Source organism: Amblyomma maculatum, chromosome 2, assembly GCF_055883805.1.
Source record: "Amblyomma maculatum isolate TAMU_Amacu chromosome 2, ASM5588380v1, whole genome shotgun sequence".
Lineage (NCBI taxonomy): Eukaryota > Metazoa > Arthropoda > Arachnida > Ixodida > Ixodidae > Amblyomma > Amblyomma maculatum.
This window is the reverse complement of record NC_139345.1, coordinates 118,978,271-119,001,677: the sequence shown is the minus strand read 5'-3', so window position 1 is coordinate 119,001,677 and position 23,407 is coordinate 118,978,271. Positions and strand designations below refer to the sequence as shown.

The 23,407-nt window shown below is 49.1% G+C and overlaps 1 protein-coding gene across 1 annotated transcript in view; it reads left to right on the top strand.

The window, feature by feature from the left end:
• The first annotated feature begins 14,696 nt into the window (after nt 1–14,696).
• LOC146199683 (apoptosis regulator Bcl-2-like) overlaps nt 14,697–23,407 on the top strand; it is a 74,831-nt gene continuing 66,120 nt past the window's right edge. Inside the window, exon 1 of the mRNA XM_084595187.1 lies at nt 14,697–15,331. Coding sequence (XP_084451313.1) covers nt 14,900–15,331 — 432 coding nt within the window. The 5' untranslated portion in view covers nt 14,697–14,899. The remainder of the gene's footprint in view (nt 15,332–23,407) is intronic.

The following is a 23,407-nucleotide window of genomic DNA, read 5'->3' as shown; positions in this document are numbered from 1 at the left end:
TCTGCCAACTTTTTTTTATATATTTACCTGAACCGTTTTCCCAAATATGTTCATCCACTTCCTTTTTGTCGAGCGCCCCGAAGAAACACCGAACACATTATCCTTGCGCAATAGCCTGCGCTGTTCTTCTTTGTTGCGCAGCATTTGTGCAGACAAATTAAGCCCACCCTCGCATCTGTGTCGCTTCTACTACAATCTCCTTTTTACTTCAAGCCATCTCCAACTCAGCTGCAGTGGCAAAGCACAGGCGTTTTGTTTTGCCTTCTGTTTACGACTATACCCTCCACCTCTCCTCCGAAGGAATTCCGTTGCTCCCGGTCTTCAGTTTCCCTCTTACACCCGGGGCGCTTTATTGATGAGGTCCTGTATTAAATTAGAGCCGTCTCTTTGTTATCTGGTGCACACATGCGCAGACATAACTATGATGCCTGGATGCGAGCACGCTAGACATAAACACGATAGCAGCGCCACGCACACCTTCGCTTGCTTTCCACTGAGTCTTCCGTGCGTACGTTCGTTTGCGCCCCAGAGGGCTGCACGAAGATTTTCTCTGTTATCACACTTTTTTCCCCCTTTTTCCTCTGCTTTCTTGTCCGCGTACTCCCCGTCCGTTAGAGTTTTCTCAGGGCGCTGTTCCTCCCAATTAGGGAACACTTTTCTCACCTCGGCGATACTGCCCCTCAGCGATTTGTTTACCTGCCAGCAGTCCCTCAGGACAGACCTTTTGCACTTTATGACGCTTCCCCTGCATGACGAACGTGTGTCTTTGTGTTGCAATTTTCTTTAAAATTAACTTCGTTTACGTCACTGTATACGAACTGAACCGAGAGCCGCGGAAGCTTTTGTTCTTGTCATTTACCTTCAGGATTTTTTTTTTTTTTTCGGTGCACGCATTTATAGATGGTTTAAAAATGCGGACGGCTGGAAAGAATGATGACGCTATCTAGAGAGAGAGAGAGAGAGAGAGGGAGAGAAAATAAACGCACATTTTGCACAAAGTTTATCGATAAGAACCATGCAGGTTAGTCGGTGTTTCTCACCATCTATCACTCTTGATTCTTTTTTTACTTATTTCTTCTTGCTACTGCACTTTGAGAACCGTGCTTTCTGACAGGTACGCTATGGCGTTCGCATGCGGTTATATCAGCCTTCGCTCTGCACAGGGGCTGCGTGGCAGCGGCCAGACGTCGTAACACAGGCGCGAGACGAATGGGCCGTCTAATTACACATGACGTGAGTGCGCGCGCCCGCGCAGTATCCCAGCCGCTTTACAAATAGCGCACCGCCGGCCGCTCTCGCACGCAATCTCGGACGGTCAGGACTGCGCTTAATCAATGTCCGCTCCAGCAATATTTCTTTTCACTCCCTATACGTCCAACGAAAGGTCGATTGAGGCAGCGCTGGTTCGGAGCAATTTACTATGAAATCTCTTTGCGAGTGTATACACTATTGAACGGAGTATTGTTTAATACAGTATGGAAAGAGCACTGGAAAGTAATCGCTTTTGATGGCTTGTCAGAGACAAAAGAATAGCGCAGTTAAATGGAGTCGATAGCGTAGGATAGGGCCCCCAGTGAACTTGAATTGAAGTATATATCCTTGTTCAATGACACTTGCCTCTGAGGAATAGTTGGCTCACTACAGCTCCCACGAAGAAGTGTAGCGGGGCAGTAAACGCACGAAAGCGCGCAGAGAGCCTTCTACGGCCTCACTATCTTTGCGGCAGACTTCCTGACCTCGTCATTCAACCCGGCCATGTCCTTCCCCAGACTACTTTTGTTTTTCCTTTTTTTTTTTTTTAAGTCCGCACTGCTACTATGTGAGAGACATGTCCAGCTATCTCATCAGTGTATTGCATGCGTGCTGTCGGTCTAATTTCCACTTCTTAATCTTAGAGGTAGCTATCACTATCCTCAGCTTACATTCTAATCCTCACTGATTTCTTTCGTACCTTGCAAGGCAGTTTAGAACAGTGTCGGCGGGGATATATATAGCGATATTCTGTGCACCCCTCGCTTTATCGGCGTCAGTGTTATGCGCATGCGCACGCAGTGGCACCTCGCTATTCCCTTATCCCACTCTGATATAGTGACACCCTATAATTTATACTCGTAACTGAGCCTTTCCTCATTTATGTCATGCCATAGCAGTGTATATCCTACCGCACGTGCGTGATACAGGTTGGAGAAGTCAGTGACCAAACAAAATCCGAGCATATCACTGTAATGATGTAATCTGACAAAAAATAAGCGCTAACGAAGCGTATATTATTTTGGAGAAAAAGAAAGGGCGTAATAAAAACGGATGTTGGACAACTCAGCACGAGCAGGTTGTTTGAGCTATTTTGTTTCCAGCCTTTCACATACACTTGTTCGTGTCTCATTTGAAATCTTGCCTTCTTTCTTGATTCATTCATTTTTTTTTTTTCTGCCCTCACCACTTAATTTACCAAAGCGTTCGTTTCCTTTCGCGACCAACAAGCACGTGTATTGCTAAGTGCTGCTCACTCCAGAGTGACTACACCACGAGGAATGCGGAGTTGCGTAGTTGTAGAAGAAATGTACGCGTGTGTAGGAAACACGGCGCGGACGGAAAGTTACGGGCCGCCAGTACAGACGCTTGCACCCAGCCGGTTTTTTTCCCTTTCTCCTCCTCTCCACCATTTTCATGCACACGCGTACGTCTTCGGCGCGCTCATTGTTTACAAGCAAAGTGAGAAACGTGACCTGGATGGACACGGAGGAAAAGAGGAGGGTCAAAAGAAAGAAAGAAAAAAGTGAGAAGCGCATTTTTTTTTTTTTCTACCACTTCATGACATCTTGGTTGTAACTATTATTCCTCACACGAAACAGACATCCCTCAGGATTGGTTCTACGAAAAGTTCCTCGTCAGCGTCCTGTTCTTTGAGACTCGTGGGCGGTGCTACGCAACAGGAAATGACACGCACGGGTCGGCAGCAAGAACATGGACGTTATGCGTGCGGACGGGAGATGGATACGATTGAACAAATAATGACTTGCCAAGTGCTCCTAGCATGCCATGCCACCCTAGTGGGACTACCCGAAAAGCAAGATGCCCGTGGGCTGTGCGATTTCTGTGCACGTTAAAGAAATCCAGGTGGTCGAAATCACCGGAGCCCTCCACTACGGCGTCTCTCATAGTCTGAGTCGCTTTGGGACGTTAAACCCCACAAACCAACCAAACCTAGTGGGACTACCGTGCCGCAGGCGTTAGGTTTTACTTTCAGACAGCCGCAAGGAGGTGATGTGGTCGACAGGGAAGTGTCACATCGGGACTAAATAGCTGCAGAGAGATAAAAGCATCGCTTTGAGAAATGGAGAAGGCTATCAAGATAGATGGTGTTGGTGGCATTGATGCGACGGCGCTACAGACGCAGATTCCGCCACAGTCTGGACTTAGCTAGAATTTTTCTTGTCCACACGTAAGAAAACGGGAAAGCCTTGCAACCAATCCAATGCAATCCAATACACGCCCTCACGGCGATCTTGTAAAGGCATCACCAACGGCGAATGCAATAAAGCAAACACACGCAAAGTCGTTCGTAGTAGAGCAACGCAAAAGCAATCTGAGGCTGAAGAGGAGAGTTAATAAAAATGCGTTCTTCTCCCTCTCGGAGTTCTTTCAAAGTTATACACAATGATAGAATACAGTATTACGCAAAATACATAATTCGGCAGAGCATTGTGGCGTTGTTACCGAGGGCGTCGACACTGTGAGCGTGTTTGTAATCGACGCTATTCGAGATTGCTACTGCAGAACCGCATACTCGAAACACATATACCAGTGCTCGCAACCAACTGAAAAAGCATTTCAATGGGTCGTGGGCCTAGTGTAGGCTTATGGTGGTCGCCATCTTGTGCGGCATGACGTGACCTAAGGTGGACCTTAGGGTGGCTGCCATCTTGGGTGGAATCATGTGACCTAGTGTGGGCCTTATAGGGTGGCTGCCATCTTGGGTGGATAGGGCGACAACTCATCAGGGTGAACACTGCTTCGGGCTTAGAGAAATTCTAACTCAAGACCTTGGTGGTCACGTGATAAAACCAGACAAACCAAACGGGAAATCGTAAAAAGTGAGTAGTAAGAGATCACGGTCTTAAAATGCATGCGAAAGTGTAGAAGGGGTAAGCAGTGCTACGCACCTACTTCGCATTTGATTAACTATGCTAATTGGAATGTTTTTCTTTCGATTCGCCCCCGTATTCACCGCTTTAGGCGCCGTATTCTACTCGCTGGCGCGCTGACGACCGGAGCTAAAAGCATTTTACGCTTAATAAACGTATAAAGAACTTTTAAAGAACTAGTCTTACCTATGCTCATCGCAACCTGTCGCTAAATCAGCGAATTAACGGAAACATCACTGCCCATCAGTCAGGAAATATTATTAAAGTACGTAGGGAAATTATACGCGTCACAGTGCTTCCCCAGCTGAGTCGCTGAGTGTTTAGACCTCAACTTTTGCAGAGGAATGCTACTTGGTCGGCAGTATTTTATTATTCCAAGTTTATTTGACGTGCGTGCCTGGTTCGGTCAGAAGGAGTTGGATATTCATATCGCCTGCCACGGCGGCGCAGCAAAACAAGACGCCATTGCAGCGATGACGCTGGTGGTGTCATCTCGTTTTTTTTATAGCAACGCTGCCGCAGAGGTTAGGTGAAGGAATGTGCGCGAATTGAGTTCTTTTGTAGATGGGCTTGAAAAGCTTTATCAACTGCTTTTCACCAAGACTTACTTTGGCCAAATTTGCACTAAACTTCAAGAATTTTCTTTGTCAATCAGCATAAATCTTTTTGAGCTTGGAAGGCAACGAGATGACGCCACTGGTGCCATCGCTGTGATAGCCGCTTGTTTTGCTTCGCTGTAGCCGCAGAAGATGACAACATGCGACTTTTCCAATCGAAACAAACAAGCACCCGAAACAAATTTGGTATAAAAAATCCTGACGACCAAATGCCCTTTCTGAGGGAAATTAGACCTCTGAGGAATCAATGGTTTAGCTGGGAGAAGCACGCTCAACACGCTTTATAACTGGGGCTTAGAGGGAAACCTGGCTGTGCTGCACTTCATACACCATGGACTCCTAGGGCTTGCCGGGAAGACAATTAGGCTTCGGTGTGATAATAATAATGGATTCACAGGAATGAAAAGGTGGACACCTGAAATGGGCCTTGAAGAGATGAGGAGGATGGGATTGAAAACGGAAAGAGAGAGAGAAAGAGGTGCCAAAGTGGAGGGTCGGAGTAATTTTGAGCACCTAGGGGTTGTTAAACGTGCACTGACATCGCACAGCACACGGGCGCCTCTCCATTTCGCTTCCATCGAAACGCAGCCGCCGGCGGCTGCTTCGAACCAGGGCACTCGGGAACAGTAGTCAGGCATCTTTACCACTGTGCCGCCGTAGCTGGGCGCGCTGTTCTACGTATCGGATTTTTTGTTCTTAAGTGTCGTATTCGTTGATGCTTTGCGCGCTTTGGCGTCGTGTGATTATCCAGCAAAGCACGCAATGAGATCCGAAACATGCATCCGAAGGGTGCAGCGCATCGAGTACGATTACCGTAAAGGAGGCGTAAGTACAGTAACTAATTCTGTGTGGTAAAATTCACAGACGATATGTGCTTTCGCTTTGAGAGCGTCGATAATTTCACGCGAAGAGCGTATGAGCTCACCCGCCTTTTTTTGTGTGTTTTTGGCTGTATACGATCGAGAAAACGGAAACGATTCAGCTTTCGTTTCCCGTCGTAACTAATGATGGCTGCTGGGAAAACATCGATTTGTCTCATTCACAAAAGCAGTGCGCATGGATCGAGGCAACAAGCGAAATTCAAAGAACGCATTAGCCAGTCCGCATGCCGTTGGAATAGGAAGCTGCAGATTTACCAGCTGCTCTGAATGGTAAGCGGAATTCCACGCTGTTGTGAACTGCCATCTGGGTGGTTCATTGCAGCATATATGCTGAAAAGCTGGGTCATTCAGCCAATTCGGCGTGAACACGGAAACTGAAACTACACCACTGAAACGATTACACACACACACACACACACACACACACACACACACACACACACACACACACACACACACACACACACACACACACACACACACACACACACACACACACACACACACACACACACACACACACATATATATATATATATATATATATATATATATATATATATATATATATATATATATATATATATATATATATATATATATATATATATATATATATATATATATTTGCAATGCGAAAACGAAAGCTCCTTTTGTACTATTTCAATAATAATAACAGTTCACAGGAAAGGCGCAGTGTCTGTCACACTTGTTCTGTGGGCACCGTGGATACCTGAACCGCGCCGTAAGAGACGGAAGGTGGGAGTGAAAGTGGAGAGAGAGAAATAGATTCCGTAGAAAAGGTTGCGGAGTAATTTCGGCCACCTGGGGATCTTTAACGTGCACTGACATCGCACAGTCCACGGATGCCTCCATCGAAACGCAGCTGCCGGAGGTCAGGATCGAACCTGGGAACTAAGGCACAGTAGTCGGGATCTTTAACACTGCGCCATCTCGGCGGGGCTACTATTTTAGGCGCCGCCAACAATGTTTTTAAATGAAAATCTGTTGGTGTTGTGCGTGCGTGTTAAACCTGCTTCTGCACATCTTTTGTGTTTCCCAAGGGGCAGCGGTTGTTTTCTTGTGTAGGTGCTTGCAAATGGGAGCCGTTCCGTACTTCTAGCCTCACCGTGGTGTTGCGTGTCGAGGGTCCGCTAGCTGTGGCTCGGGTCTGCAGAGGGCTGGCTCTCAGCTGCAAAGGTGAGACATGGGGTCAGGAACAAAGAAGCATCAAGAGAAATGTATTCTCATTCTTAACACACACACACAAAAAAAAAAACGAGAAGGGTTCAATGCTGCTGAACCGAATATGGAGCGAAAGCATTAGCTGTTGTTGTTGTCCAAATAACATATGGCACATAACCACAGAGGGGGATCGGCCAAGAATTGGGCAGCAAAGAAATTTTTTGAAGTATACTTTCATGATGATAAAAGAAGAAACAAAAAAAAAATAAGAATGTGATTGCCGGTGACCGAGGGTTCTTCTTGAAGGGGGTCAACGGGCCACGGACCACGCGACGAGCGGTTAGACCTGACGTAGTATTTATTTCGCAATAAAAGAGTGCAGAAAGACGTCACATCGTCGAAGCAATGTAGAGGAATGACAGTAACAATGGGGCCGGTCCACCACATCCTACCCCCTTCGACCAATGAGCGTAGCTTTCTCTTCTGCGCGGGCGTTGGGAAGAGTCGAAGAGGCGGATAAGTCCAACCTCGTTGCCGGTGGGGGGGAATTCTTTTGGGTTTATATTTCTCACACGAACTCAGACCGGAGTGCGCGGCAGTTCTTGAGCTCTCCAAGTCTGCCCGTCCGGAGGTAACAACAGCACGGTCAGTTGACGGCGCCGGGCACAGACGATTAAAGTGTGTTCGTGTGTGTGTGGGGGGGGGGGGGGGGGGGGATGTGGTCTGCCGCTTCTACCGCGGCGGCAACCATCGCCCGACCTTGGATACCCGTTTCGGATGACGTTGTGGTTGTGTTGAGAACGCAACACCGACGAATGGTGTGGCCGCTGGCGCCACGACGTCGCCTCGCTGCGGCGGCATCGACAGCACCGCTCGCTGGGGACGCTCGGTTTACTAGGTGGGGCTCCTCCGGCAAACAGCGGGATACACGATCTCAATAGTGGTGATTTGGCGATTGCATCGGTTCTTTGGCGCGTTTTGTGCACGCGTTCTGTGCGCGCCTGTACTCGTTCTTGTGAAGCGAAAAGCTTCACTACGAGGGTCAGAGTCGAGCTTCGCGTATGCCGTATGTCGTATGCCGCGACCGACCTACCTGTACCTGGCATTAAAAGAAAAGTCCACACCCCAGGACCCGCACTTTAATACTTCGCCGTTGAGCACATCTGTGCACGCTACAGTCAGTATTGCCACATCTATACTGATGGCTCTGTTACAGCTATTTCTTCATCCATCGGCGTGTGGATACCATCAATGCACACCACAATCTCGATAACACTCAGTCGCCGCACTTCAACTGTGGCTACTGGGTTAACAGCGCTGAAAGAAGCTACTCTTCTGCAGCTGATATAGTCTGATATATTCTGCAGCAACCCCCTGCAGCATGGGTTATCTTCAGTGATTGTCGCGCTGCACTGCAATTGCTTAAATCATCAAGAATTCAGGAAGAGCTCGTCATTGGCATAAATAAGCTGCACACTGATGCCTATGACCTGAGTCACAGCATTGTGCTACAGTGGTTACCTGCTCATTGCGGCATCGCGGGCAATGACTACGCCGACGCCGCTGCAAATGTACTACCAGAAGACTCCTCAAGGACAATTTCGATTCCATTCTCACGAAGAGATACAGCAAGGCTTGTAGCCACTGAATGAAGGAGATTGCAACGCTCTCTGTGGTGCGACCCGAACCATCATTACCGTCCGTCCTCTACACCGAATAGATCCCACTTGCGCCTTTCGAATTCCTCACAATTTGTGCATGTGCCATCGTAACTGTCTACACCGAATCCGCTTGAATGTGTCATACACAAACTACTTTTTACATAAAATAGCCATAGCGAGCAGCCCTCCGTGCTCTACATGTGATGTGTGTGAATATTTCGAACATTTGGTAACCCCCTGTCAACGGTTTACTGTACATCTCAGGACACTGCGTAATAATTTAAGCTTACCTAAAGACACAACCTTGCTCCTTGAATATGTCCTGGGTCCTTGGTGCGACGGATCATCGGCTGCGCTAGCTACAAAGGCCTTATTAACTTTTCTCAAGGACACAGGGTTGATCGAAACCCTTTAAAACTAATCTGTGTGTGATTATGTGCGTGTGAAAGTGTGCGACACCGATTCTTTTTTTTTTCTCCTCCACTTCCCCCTCCCCTCCCCCACTTCGTCATCATCATCCCTCAACCCTCATTAGGAGTAGCATGCTAGGCTCACCACCAGGCAGACATCGCCGGTTTCCATTAAAATATACATCTTTCACTCTCTCTCTCCGCGACCGAGTGACGTCACAGCCAAGGCCAGCTGCGCAGCCCTCTCGCCAAGCTCCGCCGGCGTTGCAGATGCCCATAGGAACCCATGTCTTTGGAAGTCATCGTAACTATCACTAACCATCACTTATTAGTTAAGGGATGTTCTAACACTAATCAAACATTAACTAGTACTCAGAAAGTGCAAGTCATGGTTAACTATTACTAACGAATAGTAATGGTTAGACGTTTCGAGACGTCCATAGCCGTCACATGGTGACGTCTCGGCCGTGGCGTCATCAGCAAATGTGACGTCATCGTGGCGTCACATCCGGTCATGTATAATAACCGGATATGATAATGACGTCACATACGATCAGGACGTCATGACTGGTGGTGACGTCACCAGGAGATTCACCATATAATCTCAGATTTATGCGGGGAGCACGAAAGTCCCCTTTTAGCCGCGTAACATAAATCTGAATTGTTCGTTAATAACCCAAAGTACCTCCGCTGCAAGATTAGCGGGGAGTTTCATATTCAGGTGGAGGGCAAACCGGTGCCAAAAGTAGATCAGATCAGGATTTTGGGGACGGCCATAACGGAGAGGTCCTGAAAAAAATTAGAAAGTTACGCGATGCAAACCCTCGGGGCTCTTGAGGAGGGTCGCCACTAAAGGAAGAGGCCTCAAGGAGAGAAATTTACTAAAACTAATCCAGGCATACCTAATAAGCAGAATCAGTTACGCCACGCCCTACCTGAACATCAAGGCCGGCGAAAAAGAAAAGTTAGACTGCCTGATTCGAAGATGCGTTAAGAAGACGCTAGGACTGCCCATGGGTACCTCGAGCGAACGACTGCTCGAACTAGGGGTGCATAACACGTGGGCAGAATTGGCGGAGGCAGCGCGAGTCTCCCAATTAGAGAAACTAAGCACGACCGAGACGGGCAGGGTAATCCTTGCAAAAGTAGGCCTCAGCCCAGACAGGGGAGTTCAAAAAAAAGTCAAAATTAATAGGGAAATCAGGAATGCCTTGGTAGTCCCCCCTTTCCTAGGAATATGCATCCAGAATTTAATGTCGAAAGAAGGGTCAAACGAGCCGAAGCTCTAGAGCGACGGTTCAAGAACATGGGAGCAAAGGAAGTAGTCTATGTTGATGCGGCAAGTGGCAGAACAGGTGCGGCGGTATAGCTTCGGTAGTCGATGGCCGAAGGGCACCGGTATCCGCGGCAGCCAGCAGAGGCCGCAACATAGAGACTGCGGAGGAAGTTGCGATAGCGCTAGCTTGCGTAGGAACAGAAGCCAAGTTCATAATTAGCGACAGCAAAACTGCCATTCAAAATTTTGGTAAGGGGAGGATATCGCCGGAGGCGGCCAAAATCCTCACCCAAAGAACGATAAATAGGAAAATTCAGTTAATTTGAACACCCGCTCACGCTGCCGTCCCTGGTAACGAGGCGGCTCACGAGCTAGCCCGAGCTCTCTACTTCCGGGTAGCCGTCGAGCCCCCCGAACACTGGGCATACGACGAGCGTCTGCAAAATTACGGGGAAATTATCGACCATTATAAATTGGGACGTAGACTGGTGCCCCCGCCAGATGTTAGACTAAATAATAGAGAACCTGTCGCGTGGAGGCGGCTACAAACTAATACGTTCATGAACCCGGCCTGGGCGTTTCACGCGCTACCAGACCTTAGGGACAATGATCTCTGCAAGCACTGTGGGGCGAGAGGGACCCTCGACCACATAATTTGGGAGTGCCCACAATAACCAGGGATAGGGCAAAACATTACAAGTAGAGAAGCCTGGGATATACCCTGCTGCGAAGCGCGGACCCTGCGATCCAGCACCGCACCGTCCATCTTGCGGAAGAGGCGGCCGCAACAAGCCAAGGGCTATCTTCCAGCCTCTAATCCGCGGGCGCACGACTCCCAGTTTCCGATGGAATTAAAAGTTGTACAATCAACCAACACCATATAATCTGGGAATGTGCTAGCTCTCCAGGGGCTAAAACAAATATAAATTGTTGAGAAGCCTAGGAAGCCCTGCTGCGGAGCGAGGTCCCTGCTTCACAGCAACAAGCTATCCGCCTGGCGGAAGAAGCCGCGAAGAGCCAAGACCTCTTTGGCTGCTTCTGATCGCGGAGGTCTCGGCTCCCGTCCCTTAGGCCTGCGTGCCGGGGGCGGGGATTTGGAATTTTGCCACCTTATCTGGTGGAAAAATAAAGTTATCACATCACATCACGAATTAGCCCGAGATCTCTACTTCCGGGTAACCATGGAGCCGCCTGATTGCCAGAACATAGACGAACATCTATTAAATTATACAGAAATAGTCGAAAATTATACACAAAGCAGAAAGCTGGTGCCACCACCGGATAAGCGTCGGAGCAACAAAAAAGCGACCGCATGGCGGCGTTTACAGGCAGGAAATTACATCCACCTGGTCTGGGCCTTTCAGGTCCAGAAATATGAAAGACAGGACGATAAATGTAAGCAATGTGGCGAGAAAGGGACCCTCAACCACGTAATTGGGGAATGCGCAAGCTCCCCAGGGGCTAAGACAAAAATAGTAAAGAAGCCTGGGAAACCTTTCTGCGGAGCGAGGACCCAACTCTTCACAAGCAAGCCATCCGCCTGGCGGAAGAGGCCGCAAGGAACCAAAACCTATTTTAATAATAACAATAATTGGTTGGTTTGTGCGGTTTAACGTCCCAAAACAGTTCAGGCTATGAGAGACGCCGTAGTGAAGGACTCCGGAAATTTCGACCATCTGCGGTTCATTAACGTGCACTGACATCGCACAGCACACGGACGCCTTGCTTTTCGTTTCCATCGAAAAGCGGCCGCCGAGGCCGGGATTCGATCCCGCATCCTTAGGAACAGTAGTCGAGCGCGGTAACCATGCGCCACCACGGCGGGGTTAATAATAATTGGTTCACGGGAAGGGGAAGGCCCAGTGTCTGTCACACGTATTTGTTTCTGTGGACACCTGGGCCCGTATTTCGAGTTTGCGTCGTTATCGAAAATGTCGCTATTTCCCCGACGTCAAGTCAGCTGATTGGTGTAAACGCCTAAACATGATGTTGACAGCTCTTCCGGTTCCCGTAGTGGCAACGCCCGGTTCCGGCTTTTTGACCAATCAGATATCAGATGGCTCGATGTCAAGTGAGATAGCGACACTTCGATAACGACGCAAACTCGGAATACTGGCCCTGAAACGCGCCGTAAGGGAAGGGAGGAAGGTGGGAGTTGAAGTGGAAAGAGAAAAAGAGGAGCCGTAGTGGAGAGGTACGGAGTAATTTCGACCACCTGGGGATTTTTAACGGCGCGCGCTGACATCGCACAGCACACGGACGCCCCTTCATTTCGCCTCCATCGAAACGCAGCCGCCGCGGTCGGGATCGAACCCGGGTGCTCCGGCAGGTAGTCGAAATTACTCCATAGCCCTCCACTACGGCTCCTTTTTCTCGCTTTCCACTTTCACTCCCATCTTCCTCCCTTCCCTTGTGAGACAGTGAGACAGTTACCGCGCCTTCCCTTCCTATAAATCAATCAATTGGCTCAGCTACAGAGCCAGTAGTAGGCCCGTGCATTTTCTTTCCCTTCTTCGTACAGCCACAACAACAGCCGTCAGCTATAAGGACCAAGCGGGAACAAGTGCGCTCCAACGCCGCCGGGCGGCGCTTCTTGCCTTCCGCGAGTGGCAAATGCTGCGCCTTACCTTTCCTGTAAACGAATTACAGAACGCCAGTGAACTTAGACACGCTCGACATGGAAACTAAGAAGATTTAAGCTGCCGGCCAACGGCACAGAAGACTAGAAATTAACTTCTGATCCGAGGTAGTCACTGCTTTTCGCTACGTATATCCAGGCTTAACAGAGCTAAGCTATCTTTCATTTTTTTTTTCACTGCGTCGCCATCATGAATCGAGCTTCTGATTGTTGTTTTCCCATTGCCTGTCACTAAAATGCACGAAAAGATGCCAAAGGGAAAGCTTCGGTACAAAGAGACTTGCTTTGAGCGTAAAAGTTGTTACCGCTAGAACAAGGTACGTGTATTTTAATGTTTACAGCGATATCTGATGCGTACGCATTTGCAGAATGGAAACGAAATATCGGAAGGGACGACGGAAGGTGAACGCCAGCTGCTGTAGTTTGCGAGAAGCATTTTTAGAGCAGTTATATATTGAGCGCATGTTAAGTGTCACCGTAATGTCCATTGGAATGGAAAGACGCAGTACCTCTCACACTTGTTTCTGTTTACACCTGAACCGCGCCGTAAGGGAATGGAGGAAGGTGGGAGTGAAAGTGGAAAGACAGAAAGAGGAGCCGTAGTGCAGGGCTGTGGAGTAATTTCGACCACCTGGGGATCTTTAACATGCGCTGACATTAAAGAGAGGAGACAGGCAGGCCACCGCCGCTTGCGGCGGGGGCTTGCCTGCCACCGAAATTTTATCTGTTGTAGGCCGTCATTGCACCCGCCACCGCTTCGGTGGTGGACGATGGCTGTTTCGGCGCGCGTCTTTCTTTCCCTCTTCCTTTTCTTCTGTATTTTCTCTTCTGTCTATGTCAGCGCACGTTAAAGATCCCCTAGTGGTCGAAATTAATCCGTAGCCCTCCACTACGGCTCCTCTTTCTCACTTTCCACTTTCACTCCCATCTTCCTCCCTTCCCTTACGGCGCGGTTGTGGTGTCCACAGAAAACAAGTGAGACAGTTACCGCGCCTTTCCCTTCCTATAAATCAATAAATCAATCAATCTCTTCTGTCTGCACAATGCAGCGGAGGTGGCTCAGCTACAGAGCCAGTAGCAGCTAGGCCCGTGTATTTTCTTTTCCTTCTTCCTCAGTCACAACAACAACCACAACAACGCTGACATCGCAGAGCCGCGGTGGTGCAGTCGTAGGACGCCCGACTACTATGCCGGAGTACCTGGGCTTGATCCTGACCGCCGGCGGCTGTGTTTCGATGGAAGGGAAACGAAGAGGCGTCTGTGTACTGTACGATGTCAGCGCTAAAGACCCTGAGGTGGTTGAATTACCCCGAAGCCCTCCCCTACGGCTCCTCTTTCTCTCTTTCCGTTTTTACTCCCGCCGTCCTCTCTTCCCCTACGACCCATTTCAGGTGTGCACAGAAACAGGTGTGGCAGCCTACTGCGCCTTTCCCTTCCAGTGAACCAATTATTATTATTAACTATTATTATTCCTCTCCTGTAAACCAATTATAGTTATATGTAGCACTGCAACGAACGCCGATGACAGCAAAAAATAGAAGAGGAAGGGTAGAATAGACATCTGAGACCCTATAGTTTTCTTGTTTTTTAATCTCTTGAATAACATGCAGGCCGCAGCTTTTCAACAGAGCCACTGTGACAGGCAGAAACGAACCGCACGTATCGAGAAATGGGGGTAAACGATTCGCATTCTTCCTGATCCATGCTTGAGGTTCTGCGCTGACAAACTATGCTGCGACCACCGCGACGCTGGCGACTGCTACGAAAGCCATGCGGCGCTGGGATGGCCGATTTTCTATGCGCTTTCTCATCCTTGCCATCGCTGCCCTCTCACCCTCGCCATTACGAGCGCTGAGTATTTCGCCGAGCTACCGGCAGGCGGCGAGGCGCGTCCGGCTCGGAGGCGTTGCTGGCGTTGCCCACAACTGTCTGAACGAAGCAGCCGTCGCGAAAAGCTCGAAGCCGGCATTGAGGGAGCCGGCAGTCGACTAGGCGTGTAGCTGGTGTGCGTTGTGAGTGCGAGCGTCCGAAGGCTGAGTACAGTTTTTCTCTTGTTCTTGTGCCCATAGCCGCCGGCGTCGCCACCATGGCCGTCAGCGAGGCTGAGAAAATCCAAGTGAACGAAATCGTGAATGACTTCATGCGTTACCAGCTAAACCGGCGCGGCCTGCAGTGGAATACGTGCCCGCCATTGCCGCGGCCATCCAAAGTGGCTCTCGTCCTGCGGACACTCGGGGAAGAATTCATCACCAAATACCGCGAGGAGTTCACCCAGATGTGCGGCCGACTCGACATGACTCCCTCTGTGGCTCAGACGGCCTACATGGGCGTCCTGAACGAGCTTTTCAGCGAAGGGATTACGTGGGCACGCATTGTGGGTGCATTCGCCTTCAGCGTGGAGCTCTCTGCTCTCTGCGTCGAAAAGAACTGGTCAGATCTGGTGGACAGTATCGCATCCTGGCTGTCCTCTTACGTTTGTACGAGGCTTCTTCCCTGGATAAAGGACCACCAAGGATGGGTGAGTATATTTTAACCAGGCGATAAAAGCCGCCCTCATTATGCGCGCGCATTCGATTGTGAGCCGGCGTTTTCAAATCCTCACTCAGCCTGCTAACGACTCGGCGAATGGTCATGTTCGGTTAGCCTCAATTTTGGTGGTAACATGAAGCCCTTGACCATTCTGGCGCAAAAGAATATAAAGGTATGTAATTGTAATGCAACCGTTAGTGCTCTATCCGAACTAATATTACGAGTTATTTGCTCTGAATTTAGGCAAAATCGTTTTTGACACCGTTAAAATCTCCTCCGAGCGGTGTGACGTTGTAGTAAAGCACCTTCCGATATCGCCTGCGAACTAGGAAATTAAAATTTGTGATCTTGTAGGTAGCCAAGTCGACGTTCAACGTGTATTTGAGTAGGACTTCGTCCATTTGCTGAATTCAGCGGCTGAAATGTTTTGCTTACGAAACGAAGGTTCGCAAACTACAAAGGTTACGTGATGCATCGTCGTACCTACTGCGCCAATTTTCTGCTTTGCTGTGCATTGTAGAAGCAGGCAAATATCTCCAGCCTTGCGTATTTTCGGATCCCTGCGCGGTCGCGTCGTTCTGTTGCGGCGCTGGGGAGGACGCTGTGGTTGTTTCCAGCAAATAAAGCTGGCTTTTGCGAGCCATTGTGGCGGCGCGAAATGGAAAAGCAGTAGCGTTTGTTACAACGGCGCTGGTCAAAGTGCGGTTCATCTAAATAACGAGATAGTCCTCGCTCCTGTGAGCGCATTCCTTGAGCGCGTGGCTCGCAGAAGCGTCTCCTTGCCCAGTCAATGGGAGTGTCGGCTGTGAGCCACTTCCGGCTCGTTCTGAGCGCTTATCGCGTCGCCAGGCAAAGCCCCTCATCCCCTCCGGCGAGTTCCCGAGCCTATCTAGCGGATGCTGCCTTCCCGGCCGGTCGAGCTCCCGCACTGCTGTTGCGACGGCCGATGCTTTTTCCCAAGTCAGCGCGTGCACCAAGGCCCTCAAGAACGAACCCCTCGTCTCGGCCATTCATGGCCTGGCGCATCGGAAACACTGGAGTCGTATTTCTGTTATGTATAAGCCGTGACTGACCCCGATAATATGTATACGGCCGTTTGTTGTGTGTATATCAGAGCTGGAAGAAACGTGGCGTCCTAACGGTTCGTGCAATTTCTGTAGCACGGAAACCCGCCGACTTTGCCCCTTCTTGCGTGCTCGGAGCTGGAAGTGCGTTCGCCGTCATCTCGCCCAGCTGTGGTTGGCATCAGCTCGGCGTTTTCCGCACGCGCGTTCACGGGGCCGTTCTCAATACGTGCGCAGCGCGCCTCCTGGCCTACTGCGCAGCGGCGTCCTGTTTTTCTGGCGAGCTTCGAGGCCGGCCGGCCTAAGCATGAAATGGTTCACTCTGGACGACGCGCGGAGCGTGGCAACCTAATTAACTTGCGCGTTCGATTAAACAGGCCGAAACGGCGCTTGATTGCGGAAGGCTTTGGCTGCGCGCCGTCCGTTGTCGATCGAAATGAGTGGGGGGGATACGCAGTGGCTGCGCATTTGCTTGGGAGCTGCCATGTCACGTCGCCTGCCGAAAGACCAGCGTTCCGTGTTCGTCTGCAAACGGCGCGTTGTTTCCAAAGCGAGGCGCGCAGTTTCCACATGCTCGCTGTTATCTCGAGATGTAGGCTTGTAAGCTGGCAGCTACCGTTGCACTGCCTCGGAAAGTTGTCCGCGTCTGTGACGCGTCTTGTTTCTGACATTTACTTGCTATCGCTGTCTCCGTTATCACCCGTGGATACCTTTTGGGCCTGTTCCATGTGATTAGGCGTTGTCTGCGGGGGTGTCGGTGCGTTGCGAATTTTCCGGAGACTCCGGCACTGCACGTTTGCATGCTTCCTCAAAGTTGAAAATTCTTTTCCCGTGATTATTCGCGTTCTGTTGGGAATCGTTATTATATGGCTGACACTTCTGGCGGTTCGCGTTCGTGCGAAGGGTGGCGAAGTTCATAAGCGGGTCCTTTTGTAGCCCTTCTCACACAGGCTTATTTTTGCAGTAACGGCGGACTTTTCTTTTTAAATCATATCAAGTAGGCGTTGTTGTTTGGACTCGATCCTGTCGGCCAAGCTCTTACACCCAACGTCCGCACAGGACCGCAGTGATCCTCTGTCACACGAGCAAATTTAATGTCATTCGTATCGAATGACATTAGCATCTAATGTCATTACTCCCCTGCTACAACGAGAAAATTTATTGTCATTAGGTTCGAAGGACATTCTTCATTGCATCAGTTTGGGGAACTCATTAGCATTCGATTGCGAACCGAATGTGTACTCTTGACACCAGATACGCAGCAGAAACAAGCAACGCAACATATTCTGCGCACAGTGAAATTAAAAAATTATATTTCTGGATTTCTGTTTTAAAACCTCTTAATTTAGGTGTAAAATTATTCGCACTGCAGGCTCTCGCGGAACGGCATTACTCGGTCACAGCAGTGGTCCAGTCATGGCAGCGACTCACGATCATTTCCGGCTCTTTGTTCCTTGGTGGCCGCATCTCCCCGTATTTATCTCGGAACTATTTAAAGTTGTGACTGAGCTTTTCACAGTTTGGACGGCATTTACATGCTTTACGTGTCTCCGTGCTTCTCCGCGCTGTGTATCCGCGCTCCGCTGTATTCAGCCATATTGTTTGTTTAAATTTATCGAATTTGTGGGTGACTCAGTATTTGGCTTGGATTTTTAAGGCTAAAGTGCTACAGCGCAGTCAAAAAAAAGTATCGCTTGAGTTCGTACAGAAATGTTTTGATCAGCTTTAAAATGTTACACAGGGATTTCAAACGCCTTTATTATAGCTGATTTTTTTATAGCTGATCGTAATTGCCACCATTTCGAATGACATTTTATTTTACCGTGTAGCATCGAAAGAAACCGAATGACATTCGATGCATCGAATGACATTAAATCTGCTCGTGTTACAGAGGTATTAGTATTGACATTGTTTATGTTGGGGGGGGGGGGGGGGCTCTCTCTGGTTCAGTTGTGTGTTTGTGATGGTTCTGTATTGCTAGAAACTTATTTATTGATTTGTGTCAGTATGGTTCGCTTTTTAAATATCGTTTATGGGGGTTCTCATTTTGCAACTCTTAGACTGGTTTCTGTGGCCTAGGCTAAAGCTGCTTTTCGACTTGTCTTTTCGTCGAAAGCTCCTTGCTTCCGGCGCTTCATTAAAACAGTGCATGGCGGCGTAGCTGAACATATGCCTTCCATTATGCAGCGCATGTCTTTGGGGCTTGTGAGAATACCAGGTAATCTAGCGGCACATTGTCTTGGAAACACCGAACACCAGGCTGTTAGGCGCTAAGAAGAAAAGACAGTCACTTGAAAGCCCGCATGACCACCACCATTATCCCGTTCGCGCGTAAAGGTTTCTTTAATGCAACGAAATCCCTTGCACGAGATCTATCATACTCAGTGAGATTCCGCGAGATGTTCTTGTCTTGCGTTCCTGCCATCTGAAATCCCACACTTCAACGCGCGCCAAGGAACGCCACGCGACAGGACCGATGGTGTACATAAGTCAAAACTCTCACTTGCCTAAAAAAGTGCAACATACTGCGCTTTTCCGTTCTTGTCAGCTAATTATGGTTACATGTAGCACTGCAACGCCGATAAGAGGGAAATAAGGAGAGGAAGGATAGGCTTTCGCCGTTACCTTGTTAAGAGACATCTAAGAGACGGTCAAATATTTTATTGCGAAAGCAATAAATACTACGTCAAGTCTAACTGCTCGTCGCTGTGTGCTTCGTCCGTGGTCCCCGAGCTGGCGGAGGAGCACCTAACAGAAGAACGCTCGGTCACCCGCAGCTAATGCTTTCGCTCCATATACGGTTCAGCAGCTTTGAACCCTTCTAGTTTTTTTTTTTTTTCTTAATTCGTTCCCACCAGCTTTGCAAATCACCCGAGAGTTTTTGTCAGTGCTGCGTTACTTCATCAGCTCGCTCTACTGGCATGACAGTGCTCGCGTTGAGCACTGAAATATGTCGACGCCCTCAGAAGCAAGCAAGCATGGGGCGTAATGGCGAGCCTTGGTTGAGTCCTGGCATAGGCCCGTTTTGGCTCAATTGTAACTGCACGCTTCGGCGGCGGCAGGGACTAAGTATAAAGACCACACCTTCCCGAGTTTCGTTCCTCGCTTGTCGCCTGAGGTAAAAGGGGCGATGGTACCTGTTCTCCGCTGATGAGGCTAGCAAAACCTAGTGTTACGACCAAGCATCCGCATTTGCGCGCTCTATTGTTCGCCTGTGGGCATGGAAAAGTTTTGTGAATATGTGGTGATGGTCCATTGGCTCTAAGTGAGCCTGTTTCCAGGAATCCTGTTTTGTAAGCATGTTTTGCTTTGTGGACAACCTGCAAATGCCAAATTGGCCCTGCCAAGAGAACGTCTGGAAAAACACAAAGAAACGTCCCCCTGCGGGAAATAGCAGGAAGTGCTTTCTTTTGTTCACCCTTCCAGTCGAGAAGTGCTATCCTCCAGTGATGAATGCCTCCTATCCAAAGGAGACGACAGAGTGACATGTCCGCTGACGTGCAGGACAAGAGAAGAGCATGACTCATACGGCCATTAAGTGATTTCCCGGGAATGCAGGAAAGATTTGCAATTGTCGAAAAGGGACCATGTTGGGAGCCCTATGCGGCGCCACGTGCACTCGGGTTTCTGAGAAGTAAAACCCCCATAACCAGCCTGTGGTTTCTTTGCTGAAGAATAGAAATGTACCTCCTCTCCTCGCCGTTCCCAAGCTTTTCCCGCCAACAAGTGATCACGCCCAACGAATGAATGCCGGACCAGTCAGTGCTTCAGACCATCAGTGCAGTGATGTGTTCGATTGGATGCCGATACCTGAGGGGCGTGCCCTGGATTTGGTTGGTCAGCATCTTCAGAGAGGGGCTGGACATAGGGGGTTTTTAAGGACGCTGCAGAGCACGAAATGTCGCTCTGAGCCCTGGGTAAACGGCTCATCCAGTCGCTTCTCGCTATGAACTCTTAACGCTTGCCATTTTGCTGATGTACCCTTCTTTTTCGTGTAAATATTGTAAATAAGTTTTCTCAAAGTGCCATTAAACCTGCTTGTACATATTTCACCAACTTCGAAGATTCAATCCTACTTCAACCCCGAGTCTCTGCACGCTACCAAGTGAAGGCCGGGTCGACTTAGTCCCAGCGTCACGACAACTGGTGATCAGCGGTAGGATCTGAATCTACAAGCACAACGACTGGTGCCCAGCGTTGGGATCTGAATCTACAAGCCACAACATCTGGTGATTGGAGGTGGATCTGAAGCTACAAGCCACAACACCTTGTGATCGGAGGTGGCATCTCAAGCAACAAGCAGGAGCAACAATCGGCCAAGAGGGCAGCTCGGAACATCGATCGCATGTGTGGGTGAGTGCTTGGCTTTTCTTCTGATGTGGACCAGGTTCTAGAACAGGGTTAGATTTTAGAACTGGTAAAGAGAGTGTGGAAACGCCTTTAGGTTTGGTAGTTTGCACTGTTGTTTTGGAAGTAGCCGACACTCGGAGCGATCATGGACCTACAAAAGCTGCAGAAACCGGAACTGTTGCAATTGTGTGAGGAATTGGGAATTGATACAAGTGGTTTGGCACGAAAACCTTTGATTATAAAGGCAATCACAGATTTGGGAGCCGATGATGAGGAGCTCAGTGAAGCATGGAACCTCATCGGTCAAAAAAAGGAACAGCTCAGACAGCAGAAGGAGCGGGAAAAAGAGCAGAAAGAGCGGGAAAAAGAGGAAAAGAGGCGTGAGCGTGAACTTGAGAGGGAAAAAGAGGAAAGGGAGCGCGAACGTGAGTGGGAAAAAGAGGAAAAGAAGCGTGAAAGAGAAGCAAAAAAGCTGGACCAAGAAATTGAGCTCCGGAAATTAGAACTAGAGTTGAGCAAGAGGTCGGGCAATTGTCCCCAGCTAGCGGTACCTCTTCTCAACAAGGAGGCAGATTTCAAGATGTCAAAGTACATGCAGCCATATGTGATATCAGGGGATATCGGTCTGTATCTGGCTAACTTTGAGCGAACCTGCGAAAAACTGTCCTTCCAGCGAGACACTTGGTCTCAGAGATTATTGACGGTTCTGCCCTGCGAGGCAGCGGAGGTTGTCGCGCGGCTTAGCAAGGAGGACGCGGACAACTACGAGAAGGTCAAGGCTTGCCTTCTGAAAAAGTATAGGCTTAGCGCCGAGGCGTTCAGACAACGTTTTCGGAAAGCTAGTAAGACCAGGGACGAGAGTTACCCTGAATTCTTGTACAATTTAAGAGTAAATTTGGGCGAGTGGCTAAAGAGCACAGATTCCTACAGTGATAGGGACGCTGTAGTCGAGCGAATTCTTTTGGAGCAGTTTTATAACTGCCTCCCAGAAAAAGAAAGAAATTGGTTACAGGACCGAGGCGAAATTAAGTCGGCAACTGAAGCTGCCGAACTCATTGAGGAGTACGCTTCGCGCCGACAATTCAGCAACCCAGCAGTAGATAGGCTCCGCAAGCCCAAGTTGAGTGTGAATAACCGTCAGAAAAGGCACTTTGCTAGATTTGCAAACGAAGAAAGGAAGGCTTTTTCGGGCAAACGCCTTAGAAAGGACGGCAGTGAGAAAAGTGAGGAAGTGACCAACGCGCAGAACACAAAGAATAAGTTTGAGGCTAGGAAGCCGCTCACATGCTTTAGGTGTAATGAGCAAGGTCACATTGCCGTCAACTGCCGGAAAGAAAAGATTGCTTTCTCGTATGTCAGTGACTGCGATGAAAATATGCAGCTTTTGGAACCTTACATGCATGACCTAGTAGTCAACGGGAAGCCTTGCAAGGTACTGCGCGATTCGGCCGCAACGATGGATGTTGTCCATCCGGCGTATGTGTCACCTTCCGACTATACAGGTCAGTGTGCGTGGATCCGCCAGGTAGTGGAGGAACAGAGTGTGTGCTTGCCAATCGCGAACGTGGTCATCGAGGGCCCTTTCGGCAAGTTAACAACCGAGGCTGCCGTTTCAGGAAAGCTTCCTAAGTGCTATCCGTATTTGTTCTCCAACAAATCGGACATGCTACTGCGAAAGAGGGGCATCCTTTTCGGAGACAGAGTTGTGCCCGCCTTAACACGTTCAAAGGCGCGAGAACTAGCTACACTGCTCATTCCAGAAAAATCCACAGCGGAAGAAACGGCAGTTAAAACTGTGGTCGATGCGGAAGATAGCGGGTCGGAAAACTTTGAGAGCGAGGCATCTCAGATAAGTCAACTTAAAAGCGAGCTTGATGAGACGCGGAATGAGGACGTTCTTGAGAGTAACCTCTTGCCGCCAGTCTCTAGTAATCTCACGAGACTACTAAGTGGAACCCGAGAGGACTTAGCTATGGAGCAAGCCGTGGTAAATCTAACGTTAAACATTCCCGAGGAGATGGGGGACAACTTGATTTGCCTCAGCGAAAAAGGAAGCAACGCTCAGGAGCTTCTCAGAAAGACGGAGCAGAGAGGAGAACTAAAGAAATCCCAGCTGTCCGATCTGGGCGAGATAATAACAGAGTTTGAGGCCTGCTTCGTGGACAGGCCAGGCAGAACTGATTTGACTGAGCACGATATTGAGCTGACTTCAGACGTGCCAGTGCGATCAAGGTGCTACCGATTTTCTCCAAGGCAAAGAGAAATTCTGGATATGGAAGTAACTCGCATGCTGGAATTAGGAGTAATAAAACCCTCGGAAAGCGATTATGCTTCGCCTATGATCTTAGTAGAAGCTCCAGGTAAAGACCCTAGGCCTGTGGTAGACTACCGAAAGCTAAATTCTCTCACCAGGGATCAAGTGTATCCTATTCCGAATATTGAGGAGAGAGTAGAACAGGTCAGTAGAGCGGCATATGTGACTACGCTGGACCTTACTCGAGGATACTGGCAAGTACCGCTCACTGAACGCGCCAGCAGATACGCGGCTTTCGTCACTCCGACGGGCAGCTACCAGCCAACAATGATGAGTTTCGGGCTCAAAAATGCTCCATTTTGTTTTTCCCGACTCATGGATAGGGTTTTAAAGGGGT